Raw genomic sequence first — 23580 nt, 5'->3', positions numbered from 1 at the left:
ATTGCAACCGGTACGGTGCAACAGGGCAGGGTGTCCATCACATGAATGCCCGTGATGCTGCGCAACGCCTCTGCGACATTCCAGCTGCTCGACAGAGCGTTGCACAAGCGCCGTACCCTTTGTGTGCGTGTGCGGAAGCCCCGAAAACCTCAAATACCAGTAAGAAGCGCGGGCAGGCGAATGGGCCCCCCGAAGCACTGTACCGGAATGGTATCTGGTGCTCCCAGCAGGCTGTAGTACGCCCGCACCGGGGTGTGCTGTTTGTAACCCACCACTGGTCTACTCCTACCCTTTTCAAATTCTGTATTGCAGAAAAGTGATGCTAGCTTGCATCTTTTTTCATCTGGTTCAAGACAAGTGCTTTATATAGACAATTCCTGACTTAGCCCAAAATTTCTATTGCTAAGCAAGATAGTTTAAGTGAGTTTTGCCCCATTTTATGATCTTTCTTGCAACAGTTGTTAAATGAATCACTGCAGTTGTTAAGTTAGTAACACAGTTATGAAATGAATCTGTCTGTGAATCTTCAAAGTCAATTTCCCCATTTACTTTGCTTGTTAGAAGATCACAAAAGATTATTATCTGACCCCGAAATACTGCAACTGTTATAAATACATGCCAGTTGCTAAGAGTGAATTTTGATGATGTGATTATGAGGATGCCACAATGGTAGTAAGTGTGGAAAACAGTCATAAATCACTTTTTTCAGTGCCATTGTATCTTCAAACAGACACTGAATGAATGGCTGTAAGTCAGGACTACCTCTACAGATAGTCCTTGATTTAATGACTGTTCATTTAATGATGGTCCAGAATTACAACAGCCATGGAATAGCTGTCACAAATTGTTATACCACCAACCCATAGTCACATGATAGCAATCTGGATGCTTGGCAGTCTGTTGACATGAATAGTTGCCGGGATCCTGTGATAACCATTTGCAATCATCTCTGCTGCCACCTGCTGTGAAGCTGAGATTCCCTTCTGGCAGGCAGCTATTTGTGTCCACTTGGCATGGAGCTGGATTCCCCCTCTCCCTGCTGGCAGTCCTTTGAGAATGAAAGAGCTGCCTGCTGGAAGACAAGAACTCCTCCAGCAGGCTACAGAAATGATGGTCAGATCCTGAAGACCTGAGCTCTGTTCCTGCAGCCCTTCAGAAGGTTTCCCTTCCACATGTAAAGGTGAGCTGGTCAGCAGGTGGCTCCTTTGCTCTGTCTGTTTAATAGAAACTGAAGAAGCTAAAGTGGTCTGGGGTTTTAGAATTCAAACAGACAGACATCTGCTGCATAACAAACCAGACTTAACAATAGTCAGTTATAAAGACTCTGGATGATGGACCTGGAGACAGCAGAATAGAAGGCAGAAACTGGAGAAGATAACAAAATATAAAGATCCACAAATAGAAATAGAATGACTAACAAAAGAAAGAAAAGGTAATCCCAATAGTCACAGGCACCTTGGGAGCCATCCCAAAACAACTAGAATACCACTCGGACATCATCGGCATTGACAATTTCACCATCAGTTAACTGCAAAAGGCAATTACTTGGAACAGCTTGCATCCTGCAATGATACCTCTAAACCCCCAATATCTGCCTATCCCATGTCATTGGGAAGGACTTGATAGATGGACAAAAAGGCCAAATCCAATCTGAATAGCTACCTGACTGTGTGATGAACCAGAATAATATTTTAACATGACACTGTTAAACATGATTACTTTCCAATAGTGTATTTCACTGATGATAATTTTAACTAAATTAAAATTAGTTTTTATTTTAATTTCTTCATCATGTCTTGATGTACTACTCCCAGCACAGGTACAGCTTTTCAGAAAAAAGTTTTATGATTCTTATAATTAATTGAAGACCTCACATTTGAGGCATTTGTATTTGGCTTATGGTAGCCATAGCAAATTTAATTGTTATATTGATAGCTTAATGTTCAGGCTATTGTTTTTTTATTGTTCTTAACTGATTGTCTGATAACACAATTCCTGGTAAATATTTTCTGTTTTGTTTATGATTTAAGTATGCTACTTATTATTTTAAGCCTTATATTATTCCTGCTTAGAAGTGGTTCAGAAAAAGTCACAGCTTAGAATTGATCCCAAAACAAGATTATAATGATGAAATACATACAAACTCTAATCCCCTTCTCTAGTCCAGGACTGGCTTTACTTGGTTTGTGTAACATACTTAGAGATAACCTTTTTTTCTTCTACATTCTACATTCTATCAATGTAATTGATAGATTATTACTCCCAGGAGATTCTAACGTATGTAAACAAGTAGCAATATTTGGTTCTAAAATACTGCATAGATGCATTCAATACCGTATACTTTCAAAATTATTATCTTCATGCGTTTTATATTGCATGTAATTCCTTCTTTTACATCAGTATATTGAGTTTAAAGTTTACATTTAAACTTACAATTAAAGATGTACAATTTATATCAGTATATACAGATTTGGGTGGGTGGGTACATGTACACTATCATGATCTCTCCCTTTGCTCAAACAGTAGGGTGTTACGAAGTCTGCTGCAGTGGAAGAATTGCATAATAAGATAAGACAGGAGCTAGAAAGCTAAGCTACTCTACACTTTCTGCTTCATTCCGTTTCTAGTACATAGCTGTAATAAATGCAATCCTGTGCAATAATAATAACTTTTTACACTTGTACGCTGCATGACACTCTGTTCATCCTCTTACTTGGGAATTGAAGGGCATTTCTGAATAAACATGTATAGGATTGTCCTGTGAGGATTTTGAAGGAAGCCTACTTTGCAAAGCTGTGCATTGATAATTCACTATACTAAATTGTATAATTACACACAGGCACACACTTTGTTGTCTTACAATAATATAGATACACCATTAAATATTATGTTGCGTCAACATTATTTGAAGTTTACATTAGGAAAAACTAGATAAAAAGAAATAAGATTACAGGTAGTCATCGACTTATAAGAGAGTTCACTTAGTGACCATTCAAAGTTACAATAGCACTGAAAAAATTAACTTATGACCATTTTTCGCAGTTATAACCTTTGTAGCATCCCCATGATCACATGGTCACAATTCAGATGCTTGTCAACTGGTTCATACTTTATGTCCATTGTTGTTTTCTAAGATCATGTGGTCACCTTTTGCAATCTTTTGACAAGCAAAGTCAATGGGAAAGCCAGATTCACTTATCAACAAGATCACTAACTTATCAACTGCAGTGGTTCACTTAACATCTGTGGCAAGAAAAACTGGGCAAAATTCATTTAACAAATGCCCCAATTAATAGAAATTTTGGGCTTAGTGTAAGTTGAGGACCACCTGTATTAAAACTAATTATCGTTCCAAGAAATAAGATTTATACTTAAAATATCAGTAAATAATTAATTTAGCTATAGGTAGTCCTCAGATTATGATGGCAGTTGAACTGGGATTGCCATCACTAAGTGATCTGGTCGTAGAACAATGTCACTTGATTGCATTGGTTAGTAATAGCATCCCAGACAATCCTGATTCATAATCCTAAAACTCATGGAAGAAGTTGATGTGGAAGAGGTGGGAGTCCCAAGTAAGGAGTGCTGGTGTGGGGGAGGGCCTAGAGGGCATACTAATTATCAAGATAGATATCAGAGAAGATTCAAACAACTGGATAAAAGGGTTGAATAAATTTCTAGTATTTGAAATTTATATAGATATATGGACTCCAGTTAGAAAGTTAAATAGATCTTTGTGATTAATTTTATCCCAGGTGAATTTATTCTGTGGATATCCCTTGCTAAAAAAAATTCTAGTTACAAAGATGTATATTGTTGTGTGTATATATACCCTGGTACTTGAAACATACCCACCCATAAATACACAATGTAAAAAATATGTGTGTGCTACAATTCAAGTATATAGGTTATATAAGTATATGATATTCACAGTAAATCTAAGGGAAGGTAGAGAAAGGAATCAACGACAGAAGTATTTTCAGTTCATCTGTTGCGGACTAGAAAGTGATTTTTCTTCTTTCTGTTGATTCAGATCAGTAGAAAATTATCCCCCATTATTTGTGTTTCGTACGTGTGTCAGTTATACAGTTTGAGAGTCTGAAAATCCACAGCTGATCAGACACATAAAGAACTTTTGTTCATGCAAGAAATACTTGTTAGATCTGACAAAGTTATTTAGGGATTTGGATCTCAATTCTCTTCAGCAGTGAGATATGCAAACTTTTTGGGAGTTTTCTAAATTTCAACTTGATTTAAAACATGATTACTCCAGTAGAGAATGCTAACATTTTGTGTGTGTATGTGATGAATTAAGTAGTTATTAGGGTTGTGCATAGCTTAAACGAGGCTTCATTCTGTGAAGATTTGATCACATCATTCCAGATTCACAAATCAAAGTGGAGACCCACTTTAATGATGAATTTTATCAGATGCTTATAAAGTGCTTTGCAAATTTTATTACTGTATTATTCTGCTTCTGCATTGGTACAGATAATATTAGGTGGTGCAATTTCACTTCCACCTATTAGCAGTGATAATTGGGGAACTTAGTGGCATTGTGAGTTCTGGCATTGTCTTGTGTAGTTATGGAGGCCAGTTTTGTCATCTTTTTTTCTTTTCTTTTTTTGCATTCTACAAAATACGAATAAAGATAGATTTTGCCTGAAATTATATCCTCTCAGATTTTCCTGTCTGTAGCCAGTCAGGACTCATTCACATAAGTCTAATAGCTGTCTAGTGGGAGAATAAGTAGAATTCTTCAGTTTAAACTCTCAGTAGATTACTTATGATTGTTTCTTAAAAGGTGTAGTTGCTTAAATTATGTCTAGTACTTTGATGTTTCTGGATCCTTGACTAGTAGGATAAAAATCATTTTTGCTCAGACAGTACATCAAAATGATCCCAGTTTTTCTTTGTCCTTTCAGGTGCTGGAGAATCTGGTAAAAGTACCATAGTGAAGCAGATGAAGTAAGTAAAATATGCAATATATGATATTGAAACAATTCATTTGAATTGAAGCATAGTGCCTACATATGAAAGAGCCCCCTTTTCCATTATACAGTACCTGAACTATCATGGATACAGTATAAAACATGCCTATTGGGATCTCAATGGAGATTATTATGGGTGTGATTATTATGTAAACAAAAGGTATTTCAGTTTGTGCAAGCCCCTTTCCCTTTTTTATTTTTCAGATGCGGCTTCACTATTACTGTACATAGCATGTACCAAATAATTCTGGTTGGCTCAAGCCTTAACTTTTCAGAGATCATATGAGTGAATCAGAAAAAAAGACAGTAAAAACCTACCATAACTGAAATCAAACTAATGTATTCATTTATTTGTAAGATTTGTATATCTGACTCCCAATGACTTTGTGCTGTTCACAAGCGGAAGGAAGGAAGGAAAACATAAGAATAGACAATAATAAAGGAGAGAAGATTGCAAATATAAAAGCTGGACAGAAATAAAAAAGAAACAGATCCATACAACCCAAATGAGCTTATCCACACTAAAGGCTTGTGTGAAAAGCCAGGTCTTCAAGACCTTTCAAAACACTAGGGTGGAATAATTGGGGATGGGGGGATACAGCCAAAGGTCAGATGCTTTAGAGAAGACACATTTCAGGGGTTCTGATAAATGGTATTGTATAATCAAAAGAACCTGAAGTGCTCCTACTTGATCAAGTTGGCTGGGCAGATACTATGGGAGATAGACAGTCCCTCATACTCTCTGCCATGTATATACAAAGGTTTAAATGTAATCATTATTTTATTTGACCATTCTCCAAATAATCCTCTTGATTTCTCTCCTACGAGAGATTAAGAGGATTATTTCCTCTTATATATCCGTATATAACAATCTGGTATTCTTGTTGTCATTCCCAGGCTAGTAAAGATGGTTGAAACTGCATGGTCAAACACATGCCATATGGCTATCCCATGAGATATAGATTAAGATCTTCAAAAATGATTGTCATAATCACTTTGGGATTCATGGCTAAATGGAAGTTTCCTAGAGGTAGTCTTCAGCTTAGTATCACAATTGAGTCTGGAGTTTTAGTTGTAAGCCATTGTGGTCATAAATTGAGTCATTTCATGATTAGACTCAATTCAGTGCTTGATTTTATGATGGTCGCCTCAAGTCACCATAGTAATTAAGCAAATCAAGTGATGGTAAGTGAATAATTGCTTCATCTAGTTTTTCTATGTTATAATTGTTCTCATTTACATGCTTCATTATGTTGTAAGCCATTCAGTGCCACCTCAAATCACGAGGTGAGTGGTATATAAGATACATTGATTGATAGATAGATAGAATAATGAATGAATGAATGAATGAATGAATGAATATGACAGGATCATAAGTCTGAATCCAATTTATCCAAATGCCAAGCACCCAAAATGCAAATCAAATGATCATAAGGATAGTCATTACTTTGAGGATTGTCATAAGTAGATTTTTTGAGTACATCACAACTTTGAACGGTTATTAAGTGACAAGTCATAAGTCAAGGACTATCTGTATTCCATGCTTACTTCCCTGTCTTTCTCCAGAATCATTCATGAGGATGGCTACTCAGAGGAAGAATGCAAGCAGTATAAAGTAGTTGTCTACAGCAATACAATTCAATCCATCATTGCAATAATAAGAGCAATGGGAAGACTAAAGATTGACTTTGGAGAAGTTGCCAGAGCTGTAAGTATAGATAATTGTTTTGTATAAAATATTAGAGCACAAAAAAAATACAAGACAGTTTTGGCAGACATCTGATATAACACACAGAAATTGAGGATAATCTGTTTTGAAAATTTTGTTGCAGTTATTATAATTTTCTTGGGAAAAATGAGGATATTGTAGGACATGATCATGCACCAAGAAATTGTTGACAAGTGTTGAAAGGAAATAAGACCTTTTCATCATTGTCCCCATGTAACAAATGTACGCTTGGAAACTTGATACCCACTTTCTTATAGGTGTTAGAAAAAACTTCAATTTATTTGCACATTTTAAATTAACTTTTTAATGTATTCTGCTGGGTTTCTAAAACTACTGTTAATATTGTTTTAATTGGGTAGTCCATATACAGTGCTTCTTTAGTGTTTGTCGGTTATATAATTTCTGGCAATTTGCCTTTCTGCACATTGGCAAGAAAACACATTCCAGAGATATTGAATCTCTGCCGAGCCCTGATTCGGGGTTCGCCATATGTGGTGGTGGGAAGGGCACAGAGCAGCACACATCGGAGATAGCGATCGCAGCACCGGAGAGGCTGCGATGGCGGCGGGACATGTCAGGGCGCCGCCGACCAGCTACTCGTCAGGCCGCTCTCCTGGCCGATTCTACACTAGGCAGCAGGCAATGGGGCAGGTGCTTGGCATGGAGAGAGAAGAGGTGATGGTGGCGATGGGACTTCCAGTGGCAGTGCCACATAGCCGCTCGCCAGCTGATCACCCTATGCATGCACTTCCAGTCGGTATTCACAGGGCCCTGAAACACACTGCTGACCGGGCCACATCGCTGCGGCCTAATGCTTGGCACAGGTGGCTGGATATGGGTGGCCAGCGGGCATGTCAGGCCAGCCGGCTGGAGGGTGTGGCCCTGAACTATAAAGTGTGCTGGGAGGCAAGAGCTCCCAGTGACTTTGCACAGAACTGTGTGTTATACTCATTTTGTACTGAGGCTCCGGCCTGCTGTTGAGGATAAAAGTCTGGGTTACTGAGCTGCTTGGTTTCCTGTGTGTTTGGGTGATCCTCACCCAGTCCGGGCCTGGACCTTTGAAAATCACTTTTTGTAAAAGAGGAATTTTTTTTTGAAGTATTAAGACAATGATAGGTTGTAACAATTTTGTAATAGTAACTTGAATGACCTTGCTTGCCAAGAGTTTGCTGAAACTATAGTTCATTACAATTGCCATTTTCTTGGTGGTTCTAATCCTATTATATAAAATTTATGTCTTGAATAGTGAATTCTCCAGTATTACTTGGTTATTCCGATGGGAAGTGTTACAGAGAAAGAGATAAAAACCATTTTTGGTAGATAGTAGATAATGTTTCCAATAATTTTACATTTTGCCTGAAAAGTACTTCTGATGCTGGTAGTTCAGCAGCATATTATGCCATTGAATATCAGTATTTAAGCTGTTTTCTTTTGCAGGATGATGCCCGTCAGTTGTTTGTACTAGCTGGAAGTGCAGAGGAAGGAGTTATGACTCCTGAGTTAGCAGGAGTGATAAAACGCCTATGGAGAGACCCTGGAGTTCACGCATGTTTCAGCAGATCAAGAGAATACCAGCTTAATGATTCTGCATCCTAGTAAGAAAACCTTTTAATAGATTTTAAGTAGATGAATTGATCGCCTCATGTTCTTCATATCTTATAAATACTTTTTATAATCTGAAAACCACTATTTATTTTGCAGAATTACCATGACATGAAGGAATACCTCTAAAGGATTGTTGTGGTATTTCTCAACAGGCTATGTGAAATCTCTCTATGTGAGGATATAAAAATTAATTTGAGGAAAATTGTTTAATAAATGGACAGTTGATGGAGGCTTGGCTGTGAAGATTCCCTGGATTGTGTTTAGTTGATCAAAGCAAGTTCTGTGGGTCACATGAAAGGGCTGCACTGTCAAGTCTAACAAGATTCACTCTTATCATCTGCTCTAAAGGACATTAGGACATCTGCTCTTTAATTGCAATTTTGGGATCTTCCTATTGGAACTGAAGTGCGCAACAGAACAAAGTGATACTGATTCTTCCCTCTTCCTCTTGCTAAACTTGTCATCTTCCTTATTCTTCATCATCCTATTATCTTGACCGAAATGGGGGAAATCCACAGTAAGGTATCTTGTTTACATAGGATAAGTGTTTGTTTACGCCATAATAATTGTATTGCTAAGATACTGGGAGACAATTTTAATTATTTTGTCAGTGGAGAAGCATTTCTAAGCAACAGTTTAAAATCCATAAAAATAGAATAAGGATAAGTAGCTATGTTTAAAAAATGAACTAAACTAACATAGCTGACAGCCAAGCAGTTCTTAGGACTTGGAGTAGTTCTTGCATTTTTATACCAGCAATTTGTTTCAGACCTTGTGAGGCTTGAACTTTGGTTAAATTGTTATCTTTCTTGTCTGTTATTTAGTCTTTAAGCAGGAAAATATGCTATTCCTTTTAATGCCAAATCAGTGTATTCTTTCTAATAGAAGCCAGAGTATTAAATGCGAATGATGTAACTATTCTAGTATTATTTAACAAAAGATTATTGTTTTTTAGTGGAAGTAAGCATACTCTATCCTCTCTATATGGAATTAGATAATATCACATTTATAATTAAGAATATGCCTCAATGGTGAGACAGTTATACTAAGTTAAACATTTCCTTAATGATTTAAAGACTAAAGAAACAGGTGGGGATATAACGCACATTAAAGGGTTTAGGTTAAACATTTCATTATTAAAGTGCAGTGCTGTAAGTTATTTTTTTTCTGAAATCTAGAATCATACAAGTAAGCCAGAATGATCTAATGGCAGTTGGGGTTAGATTTCAGAAACTTAGGTTGTGTTCAGATATAGTCCAAATTACGCATCATGCTATTACATTTTGCTCTTTCTTGCTTCTGAAACTGCAACCTAACTGTGACAAAATTTATTTCTGTTAAGAATATATGATTCATATCACTGGGTGAATCACAATAGATTATACTTGAACCTATGTATAGTTAACCTGCTATTTGTCCCAGCCTTTCTTCAATCATATCCCTCCTTTATTTTATTCTGACAATAATAGAATTAGGAATATGCCTGCAGATATTTTATATGCCTGAATATATATCCTTAAATTGAATTTAGAAATTTCCAAATGCTTTCAGTAGTAGTGCATTGTTTTTGCTATTTTGCTAGTATTGATTTTCTAAAAAACTTTTTAATATTATTATCATGGAATTGGTTAAGGAAGATTTAATATGTAGAATACTTTTTCGTATATATATATTTACACACATATACATACGTTGTTATTCTTATCCCTCCTTTATTTGACTATATCCTGTATCATAACATTTTCCCCCTATAATCGAAACTTTAGCTGTATCTAAGTTGGTTCCCTTTTTTAAAAATTAACCTTTATGTATAATCCAAAGGGATTTCTAATCTTCCTTACATGGGTACCATTCCATATTCATATCCAATTATATTCATCATAACACTACACATTGTATACATTAGTAACATTATCGATTATTTATTTATACTATATCTATTGTCAATAAATGTCACTAAGTTTAACTAGTTTTAAATTATATTCTTACATCTATCAACCTGTATCTTTCCAATAGCAAAAACAGTCTCATATCTTTTGCCATTTGTGGTGCCAGTCCTCTAATCATCTCCTTGATCCACTTTATATGGACTCCTTTTAGCAATTCCTTGCTTATAAGATCTCTCATGTAATCTTGATGCCCTTCTTCTGTTTCCTTAATCAGCTTATTTTTGATTGTCAGTAGTGTTATCCATGCTATTGCTAATGAGATTTCTCTCTTTAAATCCATAGATTCTTTTCTTCTTCTTCTTCTGTATCTTGCCCTCTGGGATAAATTTCCCCTTCCTTTAATTCCTCTTTCAGTATTCCACTCTTTCCATTTTCAGAGACCGACCAAACACCATAAATATCAGCAAATTTAATTTCTTTATATTCATTTTCCACTTCGATTTTTTCATTTGATAAACATCTTCAACTTCTTCATCATATTTTGTTGTTATGTGCTCTAAGTCTTCCAACTTCTTGTCTATCCTTTCATATGTATTTGATAGTTTCTGTATTTCTGAAAATATCTTTTGCAAGCTCAAGATTTCTGTTTGCGCTTGAAATTGTGCCATTCTTTCCAGCTAACAAACACAGCTGCTCTAGCTTGGAAAGTTAAAAAAAAATTAAACATATATTCACAAAAACGTTTGTTTTCACCTTTCTCTGGTTAGAGATATATTTCAAAGGGACATCTGTGTGCTTCCCTTCTTATCTCTCTCTATAACCAAGCCAAAACAATCAGCAAAGAAAAAAAATGTTCCATTTCCAATACACAAACTCCAATAAACAAACCCTCCAGCCTCCGAGCAGCAGTGTTACCGTTACAACTCTTATTTCTTTCGTATCTTTTTTGTATTTCAAGTTAGAAAAAAGAGTCCAATCTTTAAATGAATTAGAAAAAACACCCACAGCAATGAAAGAGGAGAACTTTAGTCCATAGGTTGCAGAGAACAATAAAAGAAAAAATAGAAGAAAGCTTAATCCATCCGTTTCAAAAGGCTTGCATAAATTCCATCCATGAAGATAGCATTTAAAAAGTAAGATAATCACTGTCCAAAACCATTCCAAATTTAATTCCGTCGCTTAATTCTACTGTTCTCCAATTTGAATTAATGTTAAGTTTTTTATAGGCAGTCTCTTTTTAAAACAGTAAAAGTTTCTCACCAGCTGGAAACACTTTCTCTTTCCGTATCCTTCAGTTTTGGAGCCGCCCCGACTTCGTCAGCCTTGGCTGGACTTTTTGTCGCCGGCTTAAAGAACTTCTCTTGCATTGATCAAGGACTTTGCGATGTCCCTGAGGTCAGCAAGACGTATTCTTCCTGTTCACCATCTCTGTGGGACGGTTTAGGTCCGATTGGACCACCAGCGGCAAAAGTATTGGCTGCGGTCTCAGCATCGAGCCCGCATGTCCATATTATCATGACGTTGGCTCCTCCTCCCCATAATTATTCTCTTGTTGAAGTGTTCAGTTTTGGAGAGTAATTTGGCTCCTTCAAAATCAATTTCATGTCCTGTTGCTTTAAGGTGCTGGAAAAGGCAGGAAGTTTTTTCTTCTTTTCTGACTGTGTTCTTGTGTTCTGCGATGTGTACATTTATTCTCCTATTAGTTTATCCAATGTATGTGGCTGGGCAGATTTTGCATGGTATTTCATAGACTCCTTGGTTTTCTAGCTGGATCTTGTCTTTGGGGTTTCTTAAGATGTTGGCTATTTTTTGGTCAGTGCCGAAGGCTGTCTTGATATTGTGTTTGTGGAGAATTTTGCTGATTTTATCTGTGGTGCCTTTGATGTGTAAGGGAGGAGGGCGATGCCTTGTCCTGTTCTGTGTCTTGGTTCTTAGGGGGGTGTCTCCCTTTGGATTAGGTTGGTAATTGTATTTTTTTTTAATCCATTGGAAATTAATATGTTTGTAAGGGTGTGTAATTCAGTTTTCAGGTGGTCTTTGTCAGCTAGGCATTTGGTTCTGGAGATGAGGGTCTTGGCTACGGAGTTTATCTATGCGGGGTGGTGATGGGATTGTGCATTTAAGTAGCGGTTGGTGTTTTTTTTTTCTGGTAGATGGTTGTCCTAGGGAGCCATTGGGTTTTTTGTAGATTAGGACGTCCAGAAAGGGAAGTTGGTTGTTAGCTTCTATTTCCATAGTAAATTGTATTTTGGGGTGTAGGCTATTGAGATGTGTGAGGAAGTTGTCCAGTTTTTCTTTCCCCTGTGGCCAAATTACAAAAGTGTCATCCACATATCTAAGCCAGAGTTTGGGTTTGTGTTCAGATTTATCTAGGGCATTGGTTTCAAAGTGTTCCATGTATAGGTTTGCGATGAAGGGTGAGAGGGGTGATCCCATAGGTGCTCCTTCTATCTGTTTGTATCTTTGTCCATTATGGATGAAGTAGGTGTTGGTTAGCCAGTGGTTGGTCAGATCTAGGATGTGCTGGGTGGGGGGGTTGTATTTGTTTTGGATATCTGTCAAGGCTTCTTTAATAGGCACTTGGATGAAGAAGGATATGACATCAAAGCTCACGAGTAGGTCACTGGGTTGTAGGTTTTATTTCTTTATTGTTTCTATGAAGTGGATTGAGTTTTGTACATGTGAGGTGATGGATTCTGCGTAGGGTTGAAGTTGTTTGTCAAGAAATTTGGCAAGATTCTGTAGAGGTGAGCCTATGGAACTGACTATGGGTCTGAGTGGTGTTCCTTCTTTGTGTATCTTGGGGAGGCCATAGAGCTTGGGGCATCTGGATGATTTTTCTCTGGGGATGATTCTTTGCTGGATCTCTTCACTAATGGGAGAGGCTTTTATTTTGGATTTGGTGGTTTTTTCCAGGTAGGTGGTGGGGTCTGTGTTTAGAGGTTTGTAAGCAGGGTCTTGGAGTAGGTTGGATAGTTTGGCTTGGTAGTCAGATGTGTTCATCACCACAGTGGTGTTACCTTTGTCTTCTGGGAGAATGATTACATTGTTGTTTTTCCTCAAGTTGGTGAGTACTTTTTGTTCTTCTTTATGTAAGTTGCTTCTGGGTGGATTGCTGGAGCAGGAGTGTTGGTGACTTCAAGTCTGATTTTATTGGCTTCATCTGGGTTGATATTGGTTAGGGTAGCTTCAACTCTGCATATGATGTTTTCAGTGAGGATGTGTATGGGGGTGACTGCAAAGTTGAATCCTTTGGAAAGGACATTGGTTTCTGCTATGGTGAGGGTCCTGTCTGATATGTTATGTAATGTTTGTTTCATGAGTTGCTGTGGAGGGGGGTTGGGCTTCTGGCGTTTTTCTAGTCTGTGGAGTTTGTTGGTTTGTGTATCTGTCTTGTGGGAGGTTTCTGTTTCGGCTCTCCAGAGGACTAGTTGTTTGGATTTGTCCCAGAGTGCTGGGTGGATTTTGTTGCTGAGTTTGAGATGAAGAGTGAATAGGTCCCTGTTGGTTTGGTCTAGTAGGAATCTTTTCCTGTGGAGTCCGTTTCTGATTACGGCTAATTCAGTTCTTTTCAGGATCCTTTCGGTGGCTGAGGTTTTTGAATGGAATTTTAATTGGAAGCATGTGGGGATCACATTTTTGTCTCGGCAGTTATGCAGGAATGTGAGGTCACATAAGATGGTGGCTCTTCGGACTTCGAGTTTTTCGTAGGTCCTGGTCAGCAGGAAGGTTTCCCTCCCATAGAGGTAGGATATTTGTTTTTGTAGATTTTCACGGGTATAGGTATGCAGGTCTTGGCGTATTCGGGTCTTTTCCCGTGTAAGATTGACATTATCTTGGCGACGTTTCAATGAGGTCACACTCATTATCTTCAGGCTGGTGCCTTTGGCTTTGTGCTTGTGTGAGCAAAGCGTGATCGGAGCTGCCGTTTTTCTATAAATATAGATGGGCATGTGTGGAATGTTGGCTTTGTTGCTTTAAACGGATTGGTTGGCTATGTTGTCACATCTTGATTGGTTGATGGAATTGATGTTTGGTGAGGGTGATTGGTGATGGTGTCCTGTGTTTTTCTGGGTCCTGTGTAGGTTTTTGTGGCTGGGATTCATTTATTGACTAGGGCTAGTTTCTAGATGACTGGTAGGCGGGAGGAATCATCACGTTTATTTATGTTGTGGGGGTGTTTCTCTATTTCAATAGCTGTGACAACACAGCCAACCAATCCGTTTAAAGCAACAAAGCCAACATTCCACACACACACATGTATGTTTATGGAAAAATGGCAGCTCCAATCATGCTTTGCTCACACAAGCACAAAGCCAAGATGACAAGTGTGACCTCATTGAAACGATGCCAAAGTGTGACCTCATTGAAACGATGCTAAGATACTGTCAATTTTACACAGGAAAAGACCTGAATACGTCAAGACCTGCGTACCTATACCCATGACAATCTACGAAAACAAATATATGTGTGTGTGTGTGTGTGAGTGTGTGTATGTGTGTGTGTTTCAGCAAGGTCTCACTTCCCATCCTCAAGCTGGTGTTTTCGACTTACACGGGAAAAGACCCGAATATGCCAAGACCAGCATACCTACACCCGTGAAAATCTACAAAAACACACACACACAGGCTTCCGGGGGAGGAGCCTGTCGTCGTCGGGGGCTCAACGGAGCTCCCCCCAGAGTTCTGGTCTGTATATCTAAAAGATCTATAGATATCTCCCCTTTTAGGCAGAAAGGGGCAGGGAGGAGCTCAGTCGTTAGAATCTCTTTGAAATTCACAGCCTTTTGTTTTTCGCTGTGAACGGAGAAGAGGTTCAACACAAAGCTGAGCTTTTTTTTTTTACTCCAGCCAGATCTTCTCAGCTGTTTTTTTTCAGCCCAAGGCAGGTCATCCTCCCCCCTCAGAACAAATTTAAGCTATTTAAAATCGGTCCGGGCAGTGACCATTCCTGAAATCCTTTTTTGTTTATCACTATTTAAAATACCAGCTTCAATCTAACCAAAAACCCCTTTGTTTAACTGTTTTTCAAAATGGCGATTTTATAACCTTCGCAGTTGATATATTTAATCAGCCCTGTTTTTCTGAAGACTTCTTTTTACTAATTGCCAAAGTTTACTCAAAGTATTTTATTGCAAATCAAGGTGTGCAGAGACTTTGTTTGTTCGCTTTTGTTTTTTTTATGATGGCTCCCAAGTAAAAAAATTCCAAGCGTTTTCTTAACAATACATCCCAAGTAATCGCGATAAAGCCACAATCTTTGCCTTCTACGCCCCCTACTGGAGATTTGTTAATGAAAGAATTTCTTTTTGAAACTCTCAGAGAATTTAGAGAGGAAATAATGCAATTTATTTCGGAACTATGTGATAAATTTGATGCTAAGATTGCCCAAACAAGGAAGGATACCATCGGAGTGATAACCGTGATGGCAGATTACATTGCAGGAATGGAGGATAAATTGGAACTTTTGGAACAAGAGAATTTTAATCTGACATCTAAAATCGAAAAGTTGCAACAGGAAATTGAAAAGGCAGAGAGACAACTTGTTATGACAAATTATAAAAAGACTGCGTTTGCAATAAGAGTTAGGGGATTGCGTGAAAACGAACAGGAGAATTTGAAGCAGACCTTTTTTGAGGCTTTCAGTCGTGTGGTGGGCGGTCCGGGACTCAACTTTGATTGGCAGATCCAAAAAATTTACCGCCATAATTCGTGGACAGCAAAACAGAGACAGCTTCCGAGAGATGTGGTTATATATTTTGCTACAAAAGAGTCCAGAAACACGATGTTGCAAGAGTTCTACAACAACAGGCTGCGAATCGATGGACAGGATTTGATCGTTTTTAAAGAGGTGCCTCCCCAGATGTTAAAAGCTAGGAGAGACTATGCTTTCTTAACTAAAGAACTTAGCGATAATCAGATACGGTACAGATGGGAAGCGCCATTTGGCATTACAGTCACACTTAACGATCAGAAACATCGCCTCAACTCAGCTTGTGAAGCCCGAGACTTTTATCATAAGATTTTAAAGGCGGGACTTCCTGAATTACCCGGACTTGGACAAATACAAGGAGAAGTACAACAGAAATAACCAATCACACAAGTACAAGGCGGGAGCTATCGTTTTTCCCCTTCGGAAGGGCAGCAGAGCGGAGAACAAGGATTTAGTTATGCTTTCAAAATATTTGCTTAATCTTAACTTGAATAACACTCTGTGACTATGTTTTGTAGAAAATGGCATAGCGCTATACTGATCAAGAGACATTAAGGCTGTAAGAAATGATGCTGATCACCTCGGAAATTATATTGTATGGGACTTTAAAAAAAAAAAAGACTTGATGGACAACTTGGAACTCTTACATAAACTGCTTATGTTTTATTCTCTAGGGTGAGGAAGGCGGAGATTGTGACGCTTTTGGATTGTGGTTTAGGTTGAATCGAGTTGGGAAGGGTGGCGCAGATGGGAGGGTAGTGAAGGATTAATTAGAGATTATTTTGAGCCAGAAAGTAAGCTGACTTTTATAGTAATTTTTATTTGAACATAAGTTTGGAAGAATATATTCAGGGAGCTTGAAGGAAGGCGGAGCAAATAGGGGAGATGTACGGATGATAATAAAATATATATATGGACACGGGTAGAGGCAGGATGAGTGGAGTTGGAACAGAAACCGAGAGAAATATTTGAGGTGTTTAAGTTGCTCTATAGAGAAAGAGGTAAAAGGGATATATTAAAGGTTTGGAAATGGATACATATTTAGATAAAGAGACAAGGTCTCTAGCTAGAGTAGAATTTTATTTGATTAACTCACTTGGTTTCAACATAGTTTGAAATCCTGCAAGTAATAAATTAATTGAGATTAGGAATGATGTACATTGTTTAAGTGTTAATATTGATGGGAAGCTGAGTTTAAGGTAGAGAGTTTATTGATTTTTTTTTCTGGGGGGGGTTCCCCCTTTTATTTTTTAATTATTCTTTTCTTTTTTTCCTTTATTTTTTATTATTTTTTAACTTTTAATCTATCTGGTTTCAATATACTCCAGACTTTGCTTGATAAGGAACGATGTCGGGAATGGGATCTGGGAAGTCAGAAGGGGGTCTGGGAGGGGGGTTCATGGGGGGGAGGGGGGAGGGTGGAAATACAGATTCAATTTTTAAAACAATGAATGCACTTGGATACTGTTGCTTTTTTCTTTTTCTTTCTTTTTTTCCTTTTCCCTAAAATTTTCTTTTTTTCCTTATAATTTTAGTGTAAATTACAAAACGAATAGACCAATGAATAGTAAAAATACACCAAAGTGAGGAGTAGAGGGAAAGAAGAGGGAGGAATGAAGAGGGAGTGAGAAGGGAATGTAAGGAGGGTGAGATGGTGGGAAGGGGAGAAAGGAATGGTTGAGGGGGAGGGGAAGTAGAAGAGGGGATTGTTGGAGGGGAGAAATGAAAGTTGGAGGGGTAGAAGAAAGGGTGTATGAAGGATAGAAGTGTTATGAGTTGTATTTATTGCTTTTTTTTTTAACTGCACAGTATTTAAGTGATTGTATAAAGGAAAATGAAAATGAAATAAAAATGTTTGAGGAGGAAAAAAAAAGAAAAAAATACGAAATAAAAAATAAAAAAAAGAAACACACACACACACACATGCATGCTGTGTGTGTATATATATTATATGTATGTATATATACATACACACATACAGCATACATACATACATACATACATACATACATACATACATACATACATACAACTTTTCCCTCTTCACAATCTGTTTTCAAATGGAATAAAGGAAGAACTCTTGGTTGTGCATTGATCATCAACCACAGTATATATACAGATAAAGGAAGGCATAAATAGACATTTTCTGGCTTTCTGGCTCACTGAGCATAGTGTGATCAAAGAATGGATGGACAAAAGGAAGTGGTGGGAATGAGTTTCACTGTAACTAGTAAAGTCACATTTTCTCCCCAGCTCTAGAATACTCACATTGCTAGAGAATTGTGGTTTTCTTCCAAGCCTTTCTGGCGAGATGGACCATTTTGATTTAAACAAAAAATAAAAGAAGAAAGTTAATCTATATCTAAGCCATGGTGTCAAAATGCTAAATAATATTTCCATTATGAATTGCACATTAAAAGTTTAATATAGAGATTCTCAAATTTTGCAGTACCAATTATAATGTACAACTTCCATCATAAATGAAACCAGTAATTTTACTGGTGTTAGGGAACTAATTATATCAGTAAAAGATGCATAACTTTCCTCATACATTATTGACTTCGATTTTATTAATACAGGTCACTTAGTGGGTCATCAAGTGGCCCAGTTTTATGACATTTTTTTTTGCAGTGATCCTCAAGCGAATCACTTGGTCATTAAGCAAATTTATTGAATTTTAACAATTGAAGATCTATGATCTTTGGTCAGACAGAGATCTGTTCATTCTTTAAGGCATCTTTAGAATGATCTGTAAACTTTGGAGTCTTTGTAAATGGTCCTTATAATAACAGCTGATTCTCATATATCTGATATTTATACTGTTTTTATTCTACATTTTCTAAGAAATTCATATATGTATTTGGCAATCCTAAAGGTTAGGAATATAACTAGATAAATAGTGTCTTAGTGAGGTTTTAAGAAAGGATTTTGTTCATCAACACTGCATGGCATCGAACTCTTGATTTCTCTGAAGTTTTTTTCATCAACTCAGGCAGTGGTATGTAACTCCAGCTGTGTATAGTGTTTATAATAGGAGTTTGGTAGGATTGCATTTTCAGTTTGTACATGTTGTTCTTCCCTTTGCCCACTCACCCAGATAAAACTAACTGTCCATTCTTTCTGCACTACATTTCTTACATAACTTGTAACTATTTGTGGATAACTGAATATAAGATTCATCATCTCATATGTAAGAGTTTAAGATATGAGGAAATAAGAAAAATAGGAAAGCAACCAGCCAGAAAAGAAAGTAGGAAAAAAAAAACATAAAAAGGGTAAACTGGAAGCATATCAACATTATACAGGAAGCTGCTGATCATTTAGATAGAAAAGAATATTCTTAATGTCTGTTATGACGAAGACTTTCCCACTGAACATTGGAATGGCTTCTTGAAGGTTAATATGGGGACAGTTAAATAACAGGAAAAAATATACTGCATGGCACCATGAATGTACTTGTTTTAAAGAGTACACGAGTAAGGGATTTTTTTTTTTTTTGGTATTTAATTTACAAATAGGCAACCGACAGGCTTAGAAATCTTATTATACTGCAACTCCCATTGCCCATGTTGCTTGGAGTAATGAGAGTTGGAATCTAACAACAGCTACAGCTACAGCTAACTGAATTTCTCTGATCTAAATAAAAATAAAATTAGGAACGACATTAATGCAAGGAGTACTAGATCCTAATCTCTTTAAAAATAGAGAACTATAGCATGGCTTCTGGAAAGTAATGGATTAGAAATTGTTGAGAATATTCATAGCTTATGTTGTAGGTTTTGACAGTTTTGGTTTGCCGAGCTTTCTGTTTAGCTCCCAGGCATTTCATTATCAAACTAGGTGATATTTTCAGCGGGGTTTGGGGTGAGGAATTGGAAGTATGGGCCTCCCGATTTATAAATTATATTCTAAAGCAGATCTCAGTAAGAACCTAAAATATGACCATTATTCTAGACCATTTGAACTAAGCCGTAGCTTAACATAGAATTAAAGAAATATTCTGTATAGCACCAGCTTCAATTCAGACTCAATTAGAGGATCAGTTTGCAAGATGTTCCTGAATATTTTCTTCCCTTTTTTTGTCCCCCTCTTCATTCCCATTCTTTTTTAGCTACCTAAATGATTTGGACAGAATATCGCAGCAGAGCTACATTCCAACCCAACAAGATGTTCTACGAACCAGAGTGAAAACAACAGGCATTGTAGAAACACATTTCACCTTCAAGGACTTGTACTTCAAGTAAGCAGCATTAAGAGTTTCAGGCTACCATGTTATGTACACTCTTAAACCATAATTTCTTGGTGTAAAATGTATGGCTCTTCTGCACTTGTGGTACAATTTTTGACTTTGGTTCACATGATGTAGTATCTTTCCGATTCTTTTGCTAGTGATTCTTGATACAGTCCACTTTTTTATTTTCATTGTTTCATTCTTTTCAGCTGCTTTTATGTTGGGATCACAAACACAGGTACTGAATCCTTGCTTTACAGGAGCATGTATACTAATGGTATACTGGCTTCTGTTTTATATTGTTGATTGGAAGTGTAAAATATAAAAGCCCCACATAGAGACTTTATAATTTGCCATGCATTTATTTTCTGGTGTTGCAGTGGGAGTTGAAATTAACATGGCTCTCTGAACAATGCATGGCTTTCTCAGCAAAACAATAGACATAGCATTAACCAGTCAATAGTACAGAACATTGGCAAGGAGCATGCATAATTGTTTAAATGCTTATCATTAATAGTGCTTGATGTAGAATGGGGCTGTGTTATTTTCCACTGTGATACACCTAATTATGTCATGACTTGATGACATATTAACCATTTACCTCCATGTAGTTTGCCACCTCGTCTCCTGATTGATCCCTCTAGGACTTGTGATGTTCTCTTTTCAAACATCTTGGCTCTGCTACTACTGTATCTGATTTGTAAATTACAGCAAAATGCAGAATGAATGAGAACAAAAAAAAAATTCAGATTGTTCGTGGTGCACAATGCCTTCATGTTTCATGGTGGGATAAGAAACCTTTGCTTTCACAGTTCATGGAGCTCCAAAGTGTTATATAGTCTATGAATCAAATAATGAAACTGTAGAGCACACTCACCTGTTAGGGTACACTCTTTCCAGTGTTATTTGTTAGACCTAGGTAGTATTTCTTTGACTGAATTTTCCACAGTCATCTTTTCATGCCAGCTTTAGGTTCTATTGAAGCCAAAGAGTTCTCCAGCATTCACCACACTTATCTTACTGATTATAATTTTAAAGCTGTAATAAAATCTAAAAGTAAATCTGAATAAATTGCAATTGGGAAAGATAGGTTTTGGGCTTGAAATTATATAGGAAGTTTTTGACTTATAACCAGTTATTTAATGACTCTTTGAATTATGGCAGCACTGAAAAAAATGATTTATTATCACATGACCATTGCAACATCCCCACGGTTATGTGATCAAAATTAAGTTGCTTGGCAACTGGCACTATTTACAATGGTTCCAATGTCTCAGTTCCCGTGATTTCCATTGATGACCTTCCCAGGGGGCTTCTGACAAGCCAAGTCAATGGAAGAAGCTGGGTTCACATAATAACTGCATGCTCCCACTTAACCGTGGTGATTCATTTAACAAAAGTGGCAAAAAAATAGTTGTAAAAAGGGGCTTGACTCAGTTAACAACTGCATCACATTCTGGTGCCAGATGTGATCGTAAGTCAAGGACTCGTAAGTCAAATCAGTTGTGGAAAAATCACTGTTGGCTGAGCCTTTGATACCCTTGTACCCCTTGTGTATAATGAAATAATAATCTTGCATCAAAGATGAACAAGACAGAGTTTATGTAATATATGTACTGGAAACAACATAAATGCAGCATAATTGTGTACTGCATAATCTTTTCAGCCTGTCCCACTGAAAAAGCACCAATGCTCTTCTTCCATTACCCTTAGTTTTTCCCCTTATCTTTTTAATGAGGGGCAAGTTCTTTTGGCATAATCTATCTCAGGCTTTTTCATGGGAGGCCTAGATATTTCACAGTATCCAGCTCTGCAATGTCAAATGGTAAAGAAATGCCAGTCAATATTGTTTCTTCACTTCCAGCTGTTTGCTGGTTCGTCCCTGAGCACTTGGAACAAAAGCCTGAACTATTTTATTTGTGTAATATATCCTGTTTATGAGAAGACCTCAAAATGTTACAAAAGTTTTGAGCCTAGAGCAAAGAGGGCTAAAAGGGGTACGGTTTGTATCAGAGCTTTTTAGAATGATATCATTATGTTATTTCCCTCATCCTATTTTTATATCATAGCCCCCCTCCTTTATAGCACTTAAAAATAATGAAAAATAATGATTTAGCACCTGATGATTAATCTCAGCCTTGGGTGGGTTGTTGTTGTTGTTGTTGTTGTTTTGCTAGTTGCCCCAAGCATATAACTCTGGATAGTCTACTGCAAAGTATAAACAAAGCAAAAATAGCATCAAAATAACCAATGCTACATAAAGTAATGTGTACAAACAGATTTGAACATAAGCTATTAATAGCTTTTTATAATTTTTGTGATAAACTAATATTACAGCAGTGGCTGTTTTAATGAACTGTAGCGTTTAGATCGCAGGGCTGGCAAAGTCATTTACAGCTTATTAAAGAGCCTCTGTTGTGCATGTGTGTGATAACTAAACAGATGGATTTAGTTTTCGTTTTGCTAAAATGAATCTTCAAGTCCTTATTTTTCTGCCAGGATGTTTGACGTTGGTGGTCAGCGTTCAGAACGTAAGAAATGGATCCATTGCTTTGAAGGAGTCACAGCAATTATATTCTGCGTAGCTCTCAGCGATTATGACCTTGTCCTTGCTGAGGATGAAGAAATGGTATGTTGCTGTATAGTTAACATTCTAAATAATATGGACTGCGACAGAAATTCACCTTAAACATGGCATAATATAATTTAATCAAATGTTTTGTTATTGTTATTCCTTGAACATTACAAAGGATAATATTTCAATAGAGATTAGGGGCAAGCTTTTCTTGTCTGCATTCTCACAATTTGTGCAGTGAATGTATTTGAAGTTGGGAGATTATGGAGAGTAAAATTGCCTCTTCTTCATAATCGAGTGTGAATATTTAAATTTGCATATATGATTTGAGATGGAGAAAATGGTTTCTGACATAAAACTGCAAAAAAAAGTGATATTTCAGAAGCTTTTTGTAACATTTACAAAAATGCACAGATAATTTAGCACGTTTGACAGGATGTTTGCACTTTTAATGTTGGGATTATTTTTTGACAAACTTTGCACTAGTAATTTGGTTGGGGTTGTTAATTATATGAAGTGTCAGTGCTGTCTTTCATTAGTGTTTTTTTAAATTCAGAATCGAATGCATGAGAGCATGAAACTCTTCGACAGCATTTGTAACAACAAATGGTTCACTGATACATCGATCATTCTTTTCCTGAACAAGAAGGATTTGTTTGAGGAAAAGATACGGAGGAGTCCACTAACAATTTGCTATCCAGAGTATCCAGGTGAGATTTTTCTTAAGGCAAAACAGAAGGTCACAACAGGTGTGTGTGTATTATAGTAATTTCATTAAAGATTGTAATTAAATGAATAAAAATTATTATAAATTAAAAGATGAAAGAATAGAAAGAGTAAAAGATATG

The 23580-nt window shown here is 37.0% G+C and overlaps 1 protein-coding gene across 1 annotated transcript in view; it reads left to right on the top strand.

The window, feature by feature from the left end:
• The window catches only part of GNAI3 (G protein subunit alpha i3), a 42880-nt gene that overhangs the window by 17515 nt on the left and 1785 nt on the right, over window positions 1-23580 (top strand). Inside the window, exons 2-7 of the mRNA XM_014075999.2 lie at window positions 4926-4968; window positions 6558-6699; window positions 8158-8315; window positions 20038-20166; window positions 22657-22786; window positions 23289-23442. Of these exons, the coding sequence (XP_013931474.1) occupies window positions 4926-4968; window positions 6558-6699; window positions 8158-8315; window positions 20038-20166; window positions 22657-22786; window positions 23289-23442 (756 nt within the window). The remainder of the gene's footprint in view (window positions 1-4925; window positions 4969-6557; window positions 6700-8157; window positions 8316-20037; window positions 20167-22656; window positions 22787-23288; window positions 23443-23580) is intronic.

The sequence above is a fragment of the Thamnophis sirtalis genome, unplaced genomic scaffold, assembly GCF_051295495.1.
Source record: "Thamnophis sirtalis isolate CommonGarterSnake01/CBP01778 unplaced genomic scaffold, rThaSir2_p1.2 scaffold_7, whole genome shotgun sequence".
NCBI classification, from domain to species: Eukaryota; Metazoa; Chordata; class Lepidosauria; order Squamata; family Natricidae; genus Thamnophis; species Thamnophis sirtalis.
This window is presented reverse-complemented; position numbering and strand designations above follow the sequence as displayed.